Source organism: Balaenoptera ricei, chromosome 16, assembly GCF_028023285.1.
Source record: "Balaenoptera ricei isolate mBalRic1 chromosome 16, mBalRic1.hap2, whole genome shotgun sequence".
NCBI lineage: Eukaryota > Metazoa > Chordata > Mammalia > Artiodactyla > Balaenopteridae > Balaenoptera > Balaenoptera ricei.
Genome location: NC_082654.1, coordinates 33,184,627 through 33,201,366, shown reverse-complemented (window position 1 = coordinate 33,201,366; position 16,740 = coordinate 33,184,627). Strand labels below are relative to the sequence as shown.

Here is a 16,740-nt window from a genome sequence, read left to right as displayed (position 1 = left end):
TCAAACATACCCAAGCTTATTCCTGCCTTATTCTCTTTGCCCTAGACTGTAGCTTCTGCTTGGACCATTCTTCCCCTGGGCTAGCTGGCTGCTTGACACTTGGTTCTCAGCTTAAAAGTCTGTCACTTCCTCAGATGCCTGATTACCCAGTCTAAAGTAACTACCCAGTTACTCTCACACCACTCTATTCTAATATTTTGCAGAGAATTTCTCACACATACGTATTTGTCTCAACTCCTGGAAGGTGAGTTCCATATCAACAGGACTCCTGTTTGCCTGGTTCATTGCTGTACAGCACCTAGAAAAGTTACAGGTACCCAGATGACATTTAAATGTATACCCTTAAAGTGAATGAACAAAACTTTTCATAGCCACTCTTGAGGTCTGCACAGTGGCAAACGTGTCCGGAAATACCCAGTGCAACTCGTGTCAAGTGTGGGGCTAAGATGTTAGATGAGATTCCTGTCCTTTGAGAATGAGATGAAATTGCCTTGAATTCCATCCCATGTGTGTTTGGATAAATCTTCCCCATTTGATCTCTGAGGAATCAGAAGGGAAGTTGCTGGCCTTGAGTTGATCATCGAAGTCTCTAGAGCAGATACTGCATGGAACAAAGTATACAGAGAAAAAACAGACAGAGGAAAGATTGGGGAGGTGGGCCACAATTGAGTTCAAAAGAGGGAACAAGAAAAGATTTTCAGTACCTTAGGGGAAACCCCGGTAAAAAGCAGTGTTTCAAAAGTCGGGGCAAGAAATTTCGGAGTTAGTTTGGTGGTCAAAAATCTTAGTAGCGTGAGACTGACTGATAGCTATTGTCTTTGATAAGAAAGAGGTATGATTTAAGAATAATTACTAATGGAGGTTATAATTTATCTTAATGCTGAACTAGTTTTCGAAAGACCTGGGTTTGGCTACTGTTTTATCACAAAGTGACTGTAGGCTTCTGGGCAAGTTAATTTATCCTCTGTGAACATCAGTTTTCTCACCTATAATGTAGGGATAAAAACAATCTGCTCTGCTAATCTCAGTGTTATGAAGGTTGCTGAAGATGGTTATGAGGAACGTGACGTGCATTGTAAACCCTTAAATTTTGTACAATTACAAATAATTAAAGTTGTTGGAATCAGAAATGGAGGAAACAGGTGGTTACATGGCAGGTATACCATAAATTCTGAGGTTGGGGCGAGGGGTGGCAAAAGAACTTGTTAAAAGGGACTGTAGGTAAGAAAGGGAGGGACTGAAGGCTGAAGTGAAAACCAAAGGACAAAAGCCCAGCTCTTCCCTTCAGGTGCCTTCTCTAATAACTGGTCTATTGAATTCCTGAACCTTACGTCTTTTCTACTGGCCACTCCGGTAGGCTTATCACTGCATTAAGTTCTCCCTTATCCTGAAATAACTTTTCAACAAGAACTCTACCATAATCTTCTTATTTCTCTCTCCTATCCCAGCCACAAAAAGGGCCCTCTTCTGGGTCATTTCGGGGAATTTTCACTCAAAATGTGAACTGCGGATGGTGGCAACGTTTAGCAATATTTGTCTCTGACATCTTCACCTGGATACTCAGTACATCTTTCTACCTAAAGGATCATCCGTTGGTAGGATTTAATCACATTAGCCAGTGTGTGAGGGTACCTTGCAAACAAGAGCGCTACTGAAGACTGCGTACTGCGGCACCATCATCAATTACGTGAGGAAACCGGGCCCTCCACGGTAGGCAGACTCGCCCAGTATCACACAGCTAGTTTAAGGCTGACTTCTGCAGCAGAACCCCGCTTCCCCAAACCCGAGGTCCCCGTAAACGCTCACAGTCCCCCAAGAGGGTTCTGACGAAAACCAAACTTCCCCAAGTCTCGCGCCACCGGGACTCGGGGGCGGGGTGGAGAGCACGAAGTATCGCGAGATGACGGCGTTTTCCCGCGAAGGAGAAGCGCGCGTTTTTCTCTGGCTGGACACCTGGCCGGGAGACTGGGACCGGCAAGCGGCTGGGAGGTTTTAGCGCGCGGCGTTGCAGGCGCTTTGCGGAGGGCACCCGGTTCCGGAGTGTGTGTCCAGCCATGCCGGCGCAGCGCCCCGCGAGCAGCGGCGGTGAGTGAGGAGAACCTGCCTCCCGGAGCGGGCGGCGGCGTCTGGGGCGGGGGTGCGGGAGCAGCATGGAGAGACTGCAGCCGAGCTTTTGAGGGGAGAGGCGACCCCGGGCAGAGACTGAGGAGGAAAGGAGGGTTACCTTTTCTGTGGGGAGTGAGTGGGGGACACCCGGAACTGCGCATATTTGCATGGTATAGGAGATTAGACACAGGGGAGCTGCGTTTTCCCGAACATCCCCATTTGTAAACTGGGGTCCAGGCAACTTGTTGACATAGTGAAGACTTAGGATGTCTTCTGAGAGGTGATACTGGCGTCCCCCTGGGTCTTCATGGTTTGCCTCAAATGCATCTGGGAAACGGAGGAAGGTTGTTTACTCGGAAGTTGAGTAACTGGTCATTTTTTAAAGCTGCAATTTAAAAGCCTTGCCCCCTCCTAGGGTCCGTAGCTCCAGATATGGTTGAACAGCCGGAGACTGCCGTGATTACCCCAGCCATGGTAGAGGAGGAAGAACAGCTTGAAGCTGCTGGGCTAGAGAGAGAGAGGAAGATGCTAGAAAAGGTAAAATAGGCATCACGTTCATCGTCGGGGATGTGGTTTGTGTGCTTAAGTTTACTAGTCTGGTTTTTTATCAACTTTAAAACGGGCTTCCTTATTTATCTGTTTACCGATGCTATTTTTGAGAAACTTTTGCATGAGCTTTGAATGAGGCTTCTATCAGATATAGTCTTGGTCTATAAAGTGGCCTCATCTCTCTTAAGTGAGCATTTCAAATTGCTTGTTTAGCTATTATAATTCTTCCAAAGTCGGTAGTGAATTATTTTTAGTGAATTCTTTCAGTGCTGTTTTCCACCTAAGTGATCAACTTGTTTTTTGCTTTCTTTTCCATTTCTTGGGCTATTGCTAAGTAAGATCCTTTAGGTTAAAATGTGATGTACTTTTTCAGTGAAGAGTTAATTATCCTTGGGGTTTTCTGGTACAGAGTATTTTGTACGTTACTAAAAGCAGTTTTTAACCTCTTGAAAAACTTCAGTTTTTAAGTATATTTTACTCCAGTACTGTCCTACCCTGTTGCTTCATTATTGCATATGCAAGAAGACTGACACCTACTACCGCTTATGTGCTGCCTACTAAGTGATTTTCTTGTAATAATTTATTTAGCCCTCCCAGTATTATGGTTATTTAGGTACTTTTGATATCTCCATTTACATATGACAAAACTGAGGCAGTTGGGGGTCGGGTCACACACTAGTGAACTCAAATTTGGCTGTCTCCAGAGTTCTTGTCCTTAACATTAAACCTCTCTGAGGACATTAATATTGAATTAACTCCATGTAATTACAAAACTACTCAAATTGGGGAATAATGCACTCCAAAGGCAAGTAATGAATTAGTTAGTTCCCTGCTATTTTATATCAACAATAATGATTCTTTTGTTAGCATTTTTGACACCACATGATCATTTATTGTGAGTCAGTCACTGTTCTGAATGCTGTACATGTATTTTACTCATTGAATCCTCAATAGTATCAAGTAGATACCATTATTAAACTCATTATGATTACTGTTATTAAACTTACTAGTTTAATTACTAGTATAAACTATTACTTTTATTAAAATAGTCTATAAACTAGGTTCTATTTTCATTCCACTTTACAGATGAGGAAACTGAGGCACCTAGAGGTTGCCTGGGATCCCTCAGCCAGTAAATGGCAGAACAAAGATGGTAACGTAGGCCATGTGGTTCCAGAATTCACACTTTTTAACCACCTTGCTATACTTTCACTCCAGTATATAATAGTTCCATTATTACTGATCATCTGTAGTTGACCATAATCCAGTAAGGTAGTGTATGTTAACAAATTTTAACAGAATTGGGAGGTCAACCTTGAACCACCTTTACTCATTCTATGAATTCCTACAGTACTTTGTTACACAGTATTATCCTTACTTACTTGATTCTTTCTCACTTTGTTTCTTGAGGGCACATCACATTGTTTTGTTTTTGTAGGCTGTGCACCTGGCAACTAGTAGGTTATAGTAAATGTCTATTGAATTTCTAACTAAGGTAAAAGAATATTTTATAATATATTACCTAACATATATGATTATATAAATAAAATAAATATACTTACAAGCCATTGTAACAAGGTGAATTATAAAGGATGAATCCTGGGGCATGGTCCAGAGTAGAATCAACTTCAGAGATTGTTAGCGATAAACCCTTAATTTTGAGTAGTGTAGTTCTCTTTTATAACTCATGAAGATTGTTGGTTAAGGAAATGCTATTTGAAGAAAGATATGAGGTGTAATAAGAATACATTTCAAGAATGCATGAGTTCAAGTGAAGAAAGATAATTTTCACATTTAAAAAAGGTCTATCAGGGAATTCCCTGGCGGTCCAGTGGTTAGGACTCCAGGCTTTCACTGCTGTGGGCCCAGGTTCTTCCCCTGGTCGGGGAACTAAGATCCTACAAGCGGTGCGGTGCGGTGCTGTGCGGCCAAAAAAAAAGTTTTAAATAAATAAATAAAAAAGGTCCGTCAAAATTTGTAGTACCATAAGTATTTGCTGATTAAACTAAGAGTCAAAGTAACTGCTACTTTCAGTGAAATTTTTAAGCTCTTGAACATTTTGCAATCCTAAAGTTTTTTGGAATTGTTACTCTTGAGGGATAGGTATGGTACAACTAGCTTTTCTTTAGCAGTATCATAGAACTTAAAATAGCAATTTTTAATCCATTTTTCAGTACTTCCATGAATAAAGCTCTTTTCAATCCCATTAGTGCAAGGGTGTAATTTGCTAAAAACCTAGTAGGATTGTGGTTCATTGTTATTACATGTCTTTTTATGTACAGGTATTGAAAGAATTTGATTGCTTTTTGCCCTTGATACTTACAAATTATTCCCTCAGTGACTGTAGAGAAAATTCTAAGAATAAGTCTCTCTCTTACATGTCTTTGGAGCCAAAAAATTCAGTACACAAAAGTAATGATTCCTTTTCTTTTGGGAGAATTCAGTATTTATGGGCATGTATTTAGAAGTACTTAAGAGAGGAAGAGCTAGCTTAAGTTCTTAATGAGAAGCATTTACTTTGCTTTAGGAGATTTGAAGGTTTGTGAAGATCCTGGAGAATGATTTTGACATTCATTTGCTACAGTTATTTTCTTTGACTTTTCACCTGCATTTCCTTTTGAAAGAAGTCATTGTTAGTCTAGAATACTTGAGAGTAGCTTTAACGTCTGTGTAAGTGGGGGAAGGGGAATTGTAAGAGTTGTGAGGGTTCTTGGAAAGGTAAAAGGAAAACTGTTCATATTGTGTAACCTGAAATAGAACTCCCTCCGCAAAAAATAAATAAATAAAACTGGGGCTGGGAGAGGTAATGGGGTAGACAGTGGAGAATTTATGCTCTTGGTGTCCACTGGCATACTCTCTCACTCTCTCATCAAGAGATGCTTTCCGCCAGGCACTCAGTATTGAATACTTTCCACAGATGAAGCTACAATTTACTTTAATATAACAAATAACAAAATTAAGTCAAGAAAGAGTAATGATAGATGAGAAGATTTACTATAGAATTATTTTGAAATACAGAAGACTGGGTTTAAAGGTTAACCATTGGCATATTCTAATTATATTATAAATTATTGTTCCATGATGGCACCTTAAAGCTTTAATTACTTTAAAGATGTATGCTAATTTATTCTGAACAGGACTTAAGGCAGCAGATAAATTAAGCACAAAGTATTTTAACTAAAATATAAAATTAAAGTTAAATTTAGGAATTCATTTTTATAAAGTTTTAAGTAATTTCATCTCATTTATAATATCCATTTCATTAAGTGACTGACTATTGTAATCATAGTAGTACGTTGGTAATAGTAAAAGAAAGGCTGTCCTAAAAGAACTGAAAATAGAGTTTTATCTGCACGGGTAAGACTATGGATGATTTTTAAAAGAATTTTTATTTTCTTGTAATGCGCATGTATTTCATTAAATTTATTGTTAGGTATCTTATTGTCACTGCTTTTGTAATAGAAAATAAATTTATTTTGAAAGAAAAGTTAGATGACATAACTTCTGGGAAATATAAGCTAATATATACTGGTGTCTGATTTATAAGGTCAAGCCTTAACCACTAAATTAAATTTACCACACACACACACTCAGGAGTGGAATTGCTGGTTAGTAAGATTTGCATATATTCAACTCTCAGTTGACTTCAGCCCACTTAATGCTTTTCTTTTGAGTTCAGATTACAGTATTTGGTTGGCAAATTATGAACTGGATTTGGCCTTATGTCTGTTTTATTGGAACACAACTTTTGTTTACATGTTGTCTATAACTGCTCGAAGGCAGATTTGAGTATTTGCAATACAAACCATATCATGCTCAAATATTTAAATATTTGCCCTTTGCCCTTTTACAGAAAATGTTTGTGGACCATTGACCTATACTATTTATTTGTTGCTTTTGTTTTCTCTCTTGTGCCCTCTGTTATTGTTCTCTTAAGATGTTTAACTTTTATTATGAATTGAGAGGGTTCCTCCTCAGCCACTAGACTGTTGTATACTCTTACAAATCAATAAATAAATGGTGTGTAAAAGTAATATGGAAAGCAGAGGTTTGTAAATGGAAGGCGTACAGAGGTGAAAGATAAAGGTAAGAGTATGAGAGTAGAAAGCTAAAAAGTAAGGGCAAAGCTTGGGCAACACAATACTGAGGAGGAAAGAAGCTTGTAAGAAATAAACAGTAGATTTAGCACGTTTAAATATTTTGACAATATAGTTTTTAAATTCTAAAACTAGATGTTCTGATTCCTAGCTAATGAGACTATCTTTTAATTCCAATGCTCCTTCAAATTAAACTGGTGTATAAAATTTTTCTTTTCTGAAATCATTTGGTTTTGTAAAAACTTAAATTCAACCTGAATTAAATATTTGCTTTCTCACTTTAATTTCAAATATTTTGAAAATGGACCTTCAATTCTGTAGATGCCAATAACCATATATTCAGTGTCTGAAATTTCAGTATTTTGGTAGCCAAGCTATACTTTACCAGATTGCCTGTTGAACCCCAGAATCATATTTTTTTTAGCTATTCTAGGTTTTTGTTTGGAAGATAACCATTTTTAGTAAGTGAATTTAATATTATAAAAATATTTTTCATGAATTACAGGAAATATATTAAACCTAAAGAGCAGTTGTTTAGTCATCTTTGTTACACCTTATGCAGAAAAAAATCAGTGTATGTCAGGAAACCGTTAATAATTATGGAAACTTTCTCTTTGGATAGGCTCGCATGTCTTGGGATAGAGAGTCCATGGACATTCGATATCGTAGACTTCAGCATTTGCTTGAAAAAAGCAATATTTACTCCAAATTTTTATTGACTAAAATGGAACAGCAGCAATTAGAGGTATGTATATGTGATTGATTATAGCTAACAGCTTAAATTTTTAAAATAAGCTTTACTGAGATATAAATTACATACAATAAATTGCACACATTTTAAGTTTAGAGTTAAATGAGTTTTGACCTGTGTAACCACCGGCACAGTCAAGATAAAGAACATTTCCATTATCCCATGAAGTTTTCTTCTCTCAGTGGTCTCTGCTTCTGGCCCCGAACAACCACTGGTTTCTGTTTTCTGCCACTATAAATTGGTATTGTTTTTTCTAGAATATTAATAAATGGAATCATATGATAAGCACTCTTTTGGTGTCTCGCTTCTTTAGCTCAGCATATTTTTAAGATTCACTTACGTGTATTTATTTAGTAGATCATTTTTATTCCTAAGAAGCATTCCATTGTATGAATATACCAACATTTTTTAAAAATTATGAATACTGTATTAATTAAATGAACAAGAATTAAGAACTAGGACATTCTAAATATTTTTGCACCTCCATTTCTGCTTCTCTTTCCCATCTCCTTGCCTCGTTTACCATCCTAACCCAGAGGTAATTACCATCATGAATTTTGTATTTATCATTTCTCTGCTTAAAAACATAGTTTAACATATATCACATATGTATATGTCCATAAACAGTGTATATTTTTGGTCTTGCTTATTTTGAGCCTTATAAGAATGGTATCATACTATATGTAGTTTTTCTATAGTTTGCTTTTGTCATTCAAGGTGTGTTTCATTCAAGAGTAACTGCTTCTAAGCAGACTTTAGACCAAAACGCCTGTTTTTAGTTCCAACTTCATCCTCACTTCCAGGGTTGCCTTGTGCTGCCTGCCAATCCTTGAGCTGTTGGAGTTTCCTCAATATAAATTGCTTTACTCCAACATTTATTTTTTTATTCACCTGTTAGCTGATTTTTATCCTGTCCAGTGATATTTTTTGGATGCCAGAAATTGTGAATTTTATGTTGCTCAGTCCCCTTTTCTAAAAATTGCTTTATTGAAATATAACTGATATACACAAAACTGTACATTTTTAAAATGTATACCCATGAAGCCACCACAACCAAGGTAATGAACATAACCATTAATTCCAAAAAATTCTTCCTGTCCCCCCATTTTTAATGAGATATAATTGACATGTAACATTATATTAGTTTCAGGTGTACAGTGTAATGATTCAATATTTGTATATATTGCAAAATGATCACCACAGTAAGTCTAGTTAACATTGTCACTGTACACAGTTAAAAAAATTTTTTTCCCTTGTGATGGGAACTTTTAAGATTTACTCTCTTAACAACTTTCAAATATGCAATAAGTATTATTAACTATGGTCACCATGCTGTGTAGTACATCCCCATCCATGACTTGTTTATTTTATAACTGGAAATTTATACCTTTTGACCTCCCCCCTCACCTCCCCACCCCCTAACCACCGGTCTGTTCTCTGAATCTGTGAGCTCTTTTTTTTTTTTTACGATTCCATATGTAAGTGAAATCATAATAGTATTTGTCTTTCTCCCTTATTTCACTTAGCATAATGCCCTCAAGGTCCATCCATATTGTCGCAAATAGCAAGATCACATTCTTTTTTTATGGCTGAATTCTGCCGCTTTTTAATTTTCTCCCATCCCTCACTTCCTGTCTTCATCACCAGATAGCCACTGATCTGCTTTCTGTAATTACAGATTTGTTTGCATTTTCTGTTGGTGTTAGGTTCTTTTAGCTTTTATATCTGAAAAAGTCTTCATTTACCTTTTATTTTTGAAAGATTTTCTACTGGGTGAAGAATTTATTTTTCTTTAGTGCTTCCCCCCACCCCCTTGCAGTATTTTAATGATGTTTCACTGCTTTCTAGCTTACATTGTTTCTAACAAAGCCAGAGTCCTTATGATGGCCTACAAGACTATAAGCAGTCTGGTTGCCTCCCTCAACCCCATACCTTTCAGACCTTGTTCTAGGTGTGTTTCCGGCCTTTAGGCCTTTGCACTGGCTGTTTTCTACTTGGAACCCTCTTCTCAATAGATACCTGCCTGGCTTACTTCATCATCTTCAAGCTTTGGCTTACACATTTTCTCAATGAGACCTGCCCTGACAACCTTAAATAAAGTTACCTGGCACCTCCATCCTCACACTCCTGATCCCCTTTACCTTGTTCTTTTCTTCGCATTGCATTTATCATCTAAGACACTGTATAATTTATTTATAGTCCACCAGAAGTATGATTTAAAAACTTGGGCCAAGTGTCAACACTACAATAAATCCTTTTGTCCCCATCATTCACATTTAACAGTTATCAATCAGGATTTTGCTACACTTGCTAAATTCTCTTTTTCCTTTGTTGAAGCCCTTTTTAACCCTTCCTATGGTAAAATGAAACAGAAAAACAAATACCAAGCTTAATGACTCACTGTAAGGTAAATACTCTTTTAAGCACCTCTTGGAAATGGTTTGAGTCGTTTTCTGTTCTGCTTTTAAAGCTTTGTTAGGGGGCTTATGGAACAGCTTTTTTAGTCCAAGAATAACTTGGTCCCTCTTCTGAATGTTCTTGAAGCCCCATACATTAAGAGGCCTTTCAGCTTTGGCTGACGGGAATGTGAACTGTTCCTGAGCCCTTGTGAGCACAGGGATTGTTCTACCTGCTTTCTAGTTGCTCTTTTCCTGGCCTTCCTTTTCTTAGACTCACACACTGATCAGTACTCAGCCTGAGGATGCCACTGCAGATCTTCAGAGCCTCTTTTGTATGCAACTGTCTCCTCTCTGGTACCTGACCTTGGTTTGCTAGCTCCTCTGAGTTTTGCACTCTGTCTTTTCAACTCAGGGAGACTGTTGATCTCTATTTGGGTTCTTCCTCCATTATTTGCACTTGGAAGTTGCCTCCAGGCAGTAAGCTGGGCAATCAGAAGATTCACGTCGTTCGTGACAGTGTTCACTGTTCTTTGCTGCGTGTTGCTGAAAACCACTGATATATTTTATCTAGATTTTAGTTGCTTAAGGCAAGAGGGTAAATCTGTTCACAGGACAGTGTTCACTGTCCTTTGCTGTGTGTCGCTGAAAACCATTGATATATTTTATCTAGATTTTAGTTGCTTAAGGCAGGAGGGTAAATCTGTTCTCTGTTACTCCATAAAGGCTTGAAGCGCAAGTTCTTGTTTTTTAATTTTTATATACAGTTTCTTCATTGTGAACTTAAGTTATTTGAGATGTGTGTTTCATACTTTGCATTTTCCACTTTTGACACTAAGAAAAAATTATCTTACAGGAACAGAAGAAGAAAGAGAAATTGGAGAGAAAAAAGGAATCTTTAAAAGTTACTAAGGTAATAAACAGTAAGCTAGAATATTTTGTATACGTTACCTTCGATATTGAAGACATTCTCTTGTATTCTTTTGACTATTGATCATCTATTTAATTTTAATCTTCTTTATCTGATAACCTATCTTTGTTGGTTGCATAGAAATATGTAAAATCTGTTTCTCAGTATTTTAGATATGGGAGGAGAGCTAAACTATGACCTTTTTCGTTTCTTATTCTGTGGACTATATTTCATAATAGCAAAATTTCACTTTCTTATCTGGGGAAAAATCTGCAAATATTTTATACCTCAAGGCATTTTATAAGTGGCCAGCTCTTTTGGAGCATGTAATGCTTACTCTTCTTCATCCCTCTAACCTCATCATGTCAACTTGGAGCCATAAGAGTAATCTAAATTTGTATCTTGTACATAGCTGTAGCAGTGGAACCAAAATTGGAACATATGGCATATATGGTAATAGCATTTCAGATAGAGCGTTCATTTAGGGATAGCCTGAATTTTAGATGTGATCTTTTTGGGAAATACGTTTTATTTTTTTTTTTTTTTTTTTTTTTTTTTTTAAATTTTTATTTATTTATTTATTTTTAATTTATGGCTATGTTGGGTCTTCGTTTCTGTGCGAGGGCTTTCTCTAGTTGTGGCAAGTGGGAGCCACTCTTCATCGCTGTGCGTGGGCCTCTCACTATCGCGGCCTCTCTTGTTGCGGAGCACAGGCTCCAGACACGCAGGCTCAGTAATTGTGGCTCACGGGCCCAGCTGCTCCGCGGCATGTGGGATCTTCCCAGACCAGGGCTCGAACTCGTGTCCCCTGCATTAGCAGGCAGATTCTCAACCACTGCGCCACCAGGGAAGCCCGGGAAATACGTTTTAACATGAGGCTGTTTAATGCCATATTGATAGGGATTGTACAAACAACACTTGTGTTAGTGAAAAGAGAAACAATAAAGGTAACATTTATTGAGTACTTACTATGTGCCGGGTATTGTTCTAAGCTTTACATGTTTTTACTTAATTCTCAAAGCAGCTCTGTTAGGTAGAGATACTGTTATTATCTACATTTTATGTATAAAGATACTGATGCAAGGAGATAAGGCACAGTTCATCCTCATTATTTATAGATCCCATACTTGCCACTTAGCCTACTCGCTAAAATTTGTCACCTGTGTTTTTGTGGTCATTCACAGACATGTGCATATGCAGAATGGCAAAAAATTAGAGTCTCCCAACATGCACATTCCCAGCTGAGGTCAAACAAAGCTATCTGCCTTATTTAAGTTGTCACAGTGTAAACAAGTGTCCTTTTTGTGGTCTATTTAATGCCATGATTTTTGCATTTTTGTGGTTTTGGTGGTTTTGCTGTTTAAAAGACTGTCAGCCACATTGTGCTGAAGTGCTGTCTAGTGTTTCTATTGCAAGAAGGCTGTGGTGTTCCTTATGGAGAAAATATGTGTGTTAGATAAGCTTCCTTCAGATGTGAGTTACAATGCTGTTGGCTTTGAGTTCAGTGTTAATCAGCATATGTTTTAAATGAGGTGTGTTTAAACAGCAACATACATAAAATAGGGTTATGCGTTGATCAGTTGATGAAAATGTGACCAGAGGCTTGCAGGAACCTAAACTTGTATTTCTTCTAGATGCACTGGTTCAGTGTTCACTAGTTCAGTATTCACAGCGACTTTATAGAACACAACTATTGTGAATGAGAATTGACTAACTTTGAAGGTCACATATCTAATACATAGTAATGCCAGGATTTGAACCTAGGATTAATTTCGGATTCCACACTTAATTTCTATACCAAACTGCCTTTGTTAGAAAATATCAAAATGCCAACAGGAAAAATAGGTAGGGTATCTTTAAGTCCAGTTACTTGATTCTTAGTGTGGTTATTGGTGATGTTAAAGTATATAGCAGATAACTTTGCAACAGAAGCAATTGTGGAAAACTGATGTTTGACTCAATTGCGAATTCCAGGAGTTTATTTTGGGTTTTTGAAGAATGTACTTATAATTTTACTGGCTTAACCATTTACCCCATACTCGTCAAACTGCTGATTTCAATCAGCCTTCACTTTCACCCAGCTAACTTTTTATACCAGGTTTCGGGGTTTTTTCCCTTTATTCTAAAGGTGTCAACCATTAAATTCTGCCTATTCCATTTCACTAGTCTCTTTTGGTATTTTCTTTTTTAATCCTTTAAATTTTTAACTTCATTTTTATATTTACCTTATTTCTTTGTCATTTTTATTTTTCATACATGTTGTCTACCTATTCTTTGCCAGCTCTCATTCTGAAACTTTGTTTTTGAACACTTCTTCCTTTCCCTTATCTCCTTTCACTAGTAATTTTTCAGTTGGTTTTCTCTTTTATTTCTACTGTCAGTTGTATTTAACTTATAAATTATACTGAAAATGAGTACTCCTTCCATACCATACCCAATGAGTATCTTCAGCATAAATATACAGTTAGAGAAGATGTACATGGTAATTTCAAAATAAAATGCCTTCTGTGTTTAGTTTTGAAATGTCTCTTACATGGAAGAAAACTGAGGAAAGTAGAGTCTTTGGGAAAAAGTAGAGGGATATGGTTACAAACAGGTTATAGTAGGGAAATACAGAAAAAGATTACCTTTTGGTAAGCATAATAGTGAAGAGTTGTGGATGTGGTTCAACTGCAAGGAAAGCTAACCTAATCAGTGCCTTTTAACATATAATACCATAGAAGTCTTTAGGAAAATAATACTCTAAATCCTTGTTTTGTAGGGTAAAAATTCCATTGATGCAAGTGAGGAGAATGCAGGTAAATTTCCTTGTTCCAGTTTTGAAGACTATGTGTTTATATTTTTGTTTTAATTACTATAAAAAATAAATTTTTTTTTTATAGTTATGAGAAAGAAAAGAGGAAGAGAAGATGAATCATACAATATTTCAGAGGTCATGTCAAAAGAGGTAAAAATAAAGGGGGAAGGACACATAAGATTCGATGTTGAGTAAAACCTATTGTGGGTTTTGAACCACCTTAAAGCTGTATTGATTACTGTTATTTACCTGGGTTTTCAGCCAGTTAAGTGTTTTAAGGAGGAAGATGGTACCATCTTCCTGTTTGTTAAAGGAGCATGAGCTTGGCCTAATCAGAAATTATTATAACTTCTTAGAACCTCAAAACTGTATCTTAAGAACTCTGTTCTTTGTTTGAAGACCATTAAGGAACTAAAGTCATAAACTCATTTCTAAAACCATTTCTTTTTTACCTTCTCACTTATTACCTCATTAAATAGAAACTAATTAAAGCGTGTCCTCAGTTATGACAAACTCTAAATATTCCTTAAGCATAATTTAATGTATCACATTCTTAATATTAAAAAAAATTCTAACCTTGATTACCTACTCCATTTTTCTTTTACCTGAGATTCTAACTCTTTACATCTTCATAAGGTATAAAGTTTCACATAATACTTGTCTTTAGTCTAGGGATGTACTCTGATATTTTCCCTTTTTTCCCATTTAAAAATAATAGTTGAGACCCACTCAATTTATTATGGAACACACTCAGCCTGCAGTTTGAAAAACACTATTAATGAGATTTATTGAAGTTTAACTAATCACATGGCTGTTATTTTAATTCATCAAATGTTGGTGGCATATCTGCTATGGACAAACTTTGTTCTAAGTGGATAAGATCAGTTAGTAAAGAAAGGTAATTGTAATAGGGAAGAACCTTTTGTATTATAAGTTAATCACTAAAGGGATGTTGCCTATAAGCTTAAATTATACATAATGGCCCATCTCTGGGAACCCTGCTTCCCAGGAATGAGCATTAAGCTAAAATACCTTTGTTTAGCTCACAGGAAACATACTGACCAGGCCCACCTGTGAATGACCGCAGGGAGGAAGAAATTAACACATCCCCTTCAGAGGCTGATGGGAACCAGGAAATGTTTGACTTTACTCCCTCCCCTTTTAGTATAAAAGGAGCCTGAATTCTAACTTGGGCAAGATGGTTCTTTGGGGCATGAGCCCACCATCTTCTCAGTTTGCTGGCCTTCCGAATAAAGTTGTTATTCCTTGCCCCAGCAACTCGTCTCTTTTGATTATTGGCCTGTCAGGCAGTGAGCGGTACGAGCTTAGACTCGGCAACATAATCACTGTCTTTGCCTTAGCCTATATCCAGTGAGAAAAATTTAGAAGGAAGTAGTCAAATATAATTGGATAATTGGAAAATGCTATTGAGCCTATAGAGGGGCTCTTAACTCAAGCATGAGGTTCATAAAGGTTTCATCTAGGAAGTTGAGACTTGAGGGATAAAAGTTAAATCATTTAAAGGTGGGGATAGGTTAATAGGGAAATAGTAAGATATAGGGAAGATACTGGGGATGTGTTGTAGGAAGAGATAATAACCTTTGACAAATGTCCAGAGGCAGGAGAGTTCCTGGAAAGTTAAAAAAACTTAAAAGGAAATTATATTTGGTTCCAGTTTGTAAACAAACAAGTGGTGAAGGATGAAGCTATAGAGGTAAGCAGTGTCAGGAGTTTAGGAGGTTTAATTTCTAAAAAGAATACTTAGTAGTTGGTATTGTTTTGAGTCATTCACAAATTGTTCTCCAAAAAGGTTCAGCTTATCTAGCCATTTTAAAAGACAACCCTTCTATCAGTTCTCTATATAAAATCTCTTTGGCCTTAGAATATGAATATCTATACTTACATAATACTTTACATATACACATGTATGTATGTATGTGGTGTCAGTCACTTACATGTCCTGTCATTTTCCTGTGTATCTCAAATTTGAGATATGCTTAAAATTTCTTGAATGTATCATACTATTTTATTCCCTTGGTCCTCTGCACATGCTATTCTTTCTGCTTGAAATACAGCCTAATTCTGTCTTTAATGATTATGCCTTGATGACAACTTTTTCAGATAATTTGATATAATACTCTCCTAAGTCACCAGGGACATTGTCTCCTTACCCTTAGCATCTAGTAGGTAATTCAAAATCAGAACACTTTTATTCTGTATTTTTAATGTATTTGTCTTTGCCTCTTGCTCAGGATTGCAAACTCAGACCTCTAATCCAGAGAGAGGCCTAAAGTGGGCTGGAGTTGGGACTAATACATTTGGGAGTGAATCCTTGAATAATGGTAGTAACCTAGAGCAGGGTTTGGAGAACTTTTTTTGTAGAGGGCCAGATGGTAAACATTTTTGGCTTTGAGTAGTTTTGTGGGTAACTAATCAACCGTGAACTTTGCCGTTGTATCCAGAAAGCAGCCATAGACAGACTGTAAACCAGTGAGCCTGATTTTGTTCTAATTAAACTTTATTTAGACATTTATAAAAACAGGTTGCCGGCTGGAGTTGGTCCACGGTCTGTAGTTTGCCAGCCTCTGTACTAGAGGACTTCGCGAATTTGGACTTAGTCTATTCAGATAAGCTTCGACTTAAAAAAAAAAAAAAGCTGGAAAATTTAGGAGTAAATATCCCAATTTTTAAGTGCTGCTAACGAATTCAGAATTTTATAAGATGCTATCGGCTTCATTCCCTATGAATTCATGACATGATGGTGTAAAGAAAATAAAAGACCTGGACTGTAAAAAAAAAAAAAAAAGATTCTATGGGCTTAATTTTGTCTGAGGTCCACCTGTATTTTAATTACCTTCAAGGCTTATCCCCATTTCCTGGCATAAAATCAGAACAAGAATAAACATTTGTTAAATAAATGAATGAACCACATTCATTGTTATTTTGTTTTTGTTTTCTCAATGTTTTAGGAAATTTTGTCTGTGGCTAAGAAAAGTAAAAAGGAGAATGAGGTAAGAGATTTATAATAGATATTAAATTTAGGAGTCATATTTGCTTCCCTGATCTCTTAATCACCAGTGTACATTTTTTCTCACTAGTTATCCTATTTCTTAGCTTTTTAAAAAAAATAACCA

The 16,740-nt window shown here is 36.7% G+C and overlaps 1 protein-coding gene across 1 annotated transcript in view; it reads left to right on the top strand.

Moving 5' to 3' along the window:
• The first annotated feature begins 1,953 nt into the window (after positions 1 to 1,953).
• The window catches only part of HELLS (helicase, lymphoid specific), a 39,001-nt gene continuing 24,214 nt past the window's right edge, over positions 1,954 to 16,740 (top strand). The window contains exons 1-7 of the mRNA XM_059899251.1: positions 1,954 to 2,085; positions 2,522 to 2,643; positions 7,375 to 7,497; positions 10,756 to 10,812; positions 13,571 to 13,607; positions 13,692 to 13,756; positions 16,576 to 16,617. Of these exons, the coding sequence (XP_059755234.1) occupies positions 2,055 to 2,085; positions 2,522 to 2,643; positions 7,375 to 7,497; positions 10,756 to 10,812; positions 13,571 to 13,607; positions 13,692 to 13,756; positions 16,576 to 16,617 (477 nt within the window). The 5' untranslated portion in view covers positions 1,954 to 2,054. The remainder of the gene's footprint in view (positions 2,086 to 2,521; positions 2,644 to 7,374; positions 7,498 to 10,755; positions 10,813 to 13,570; positions 13,608 to 13,691; positions 13,757 to 16,575; positions 16,618 to 16,740) is intronic.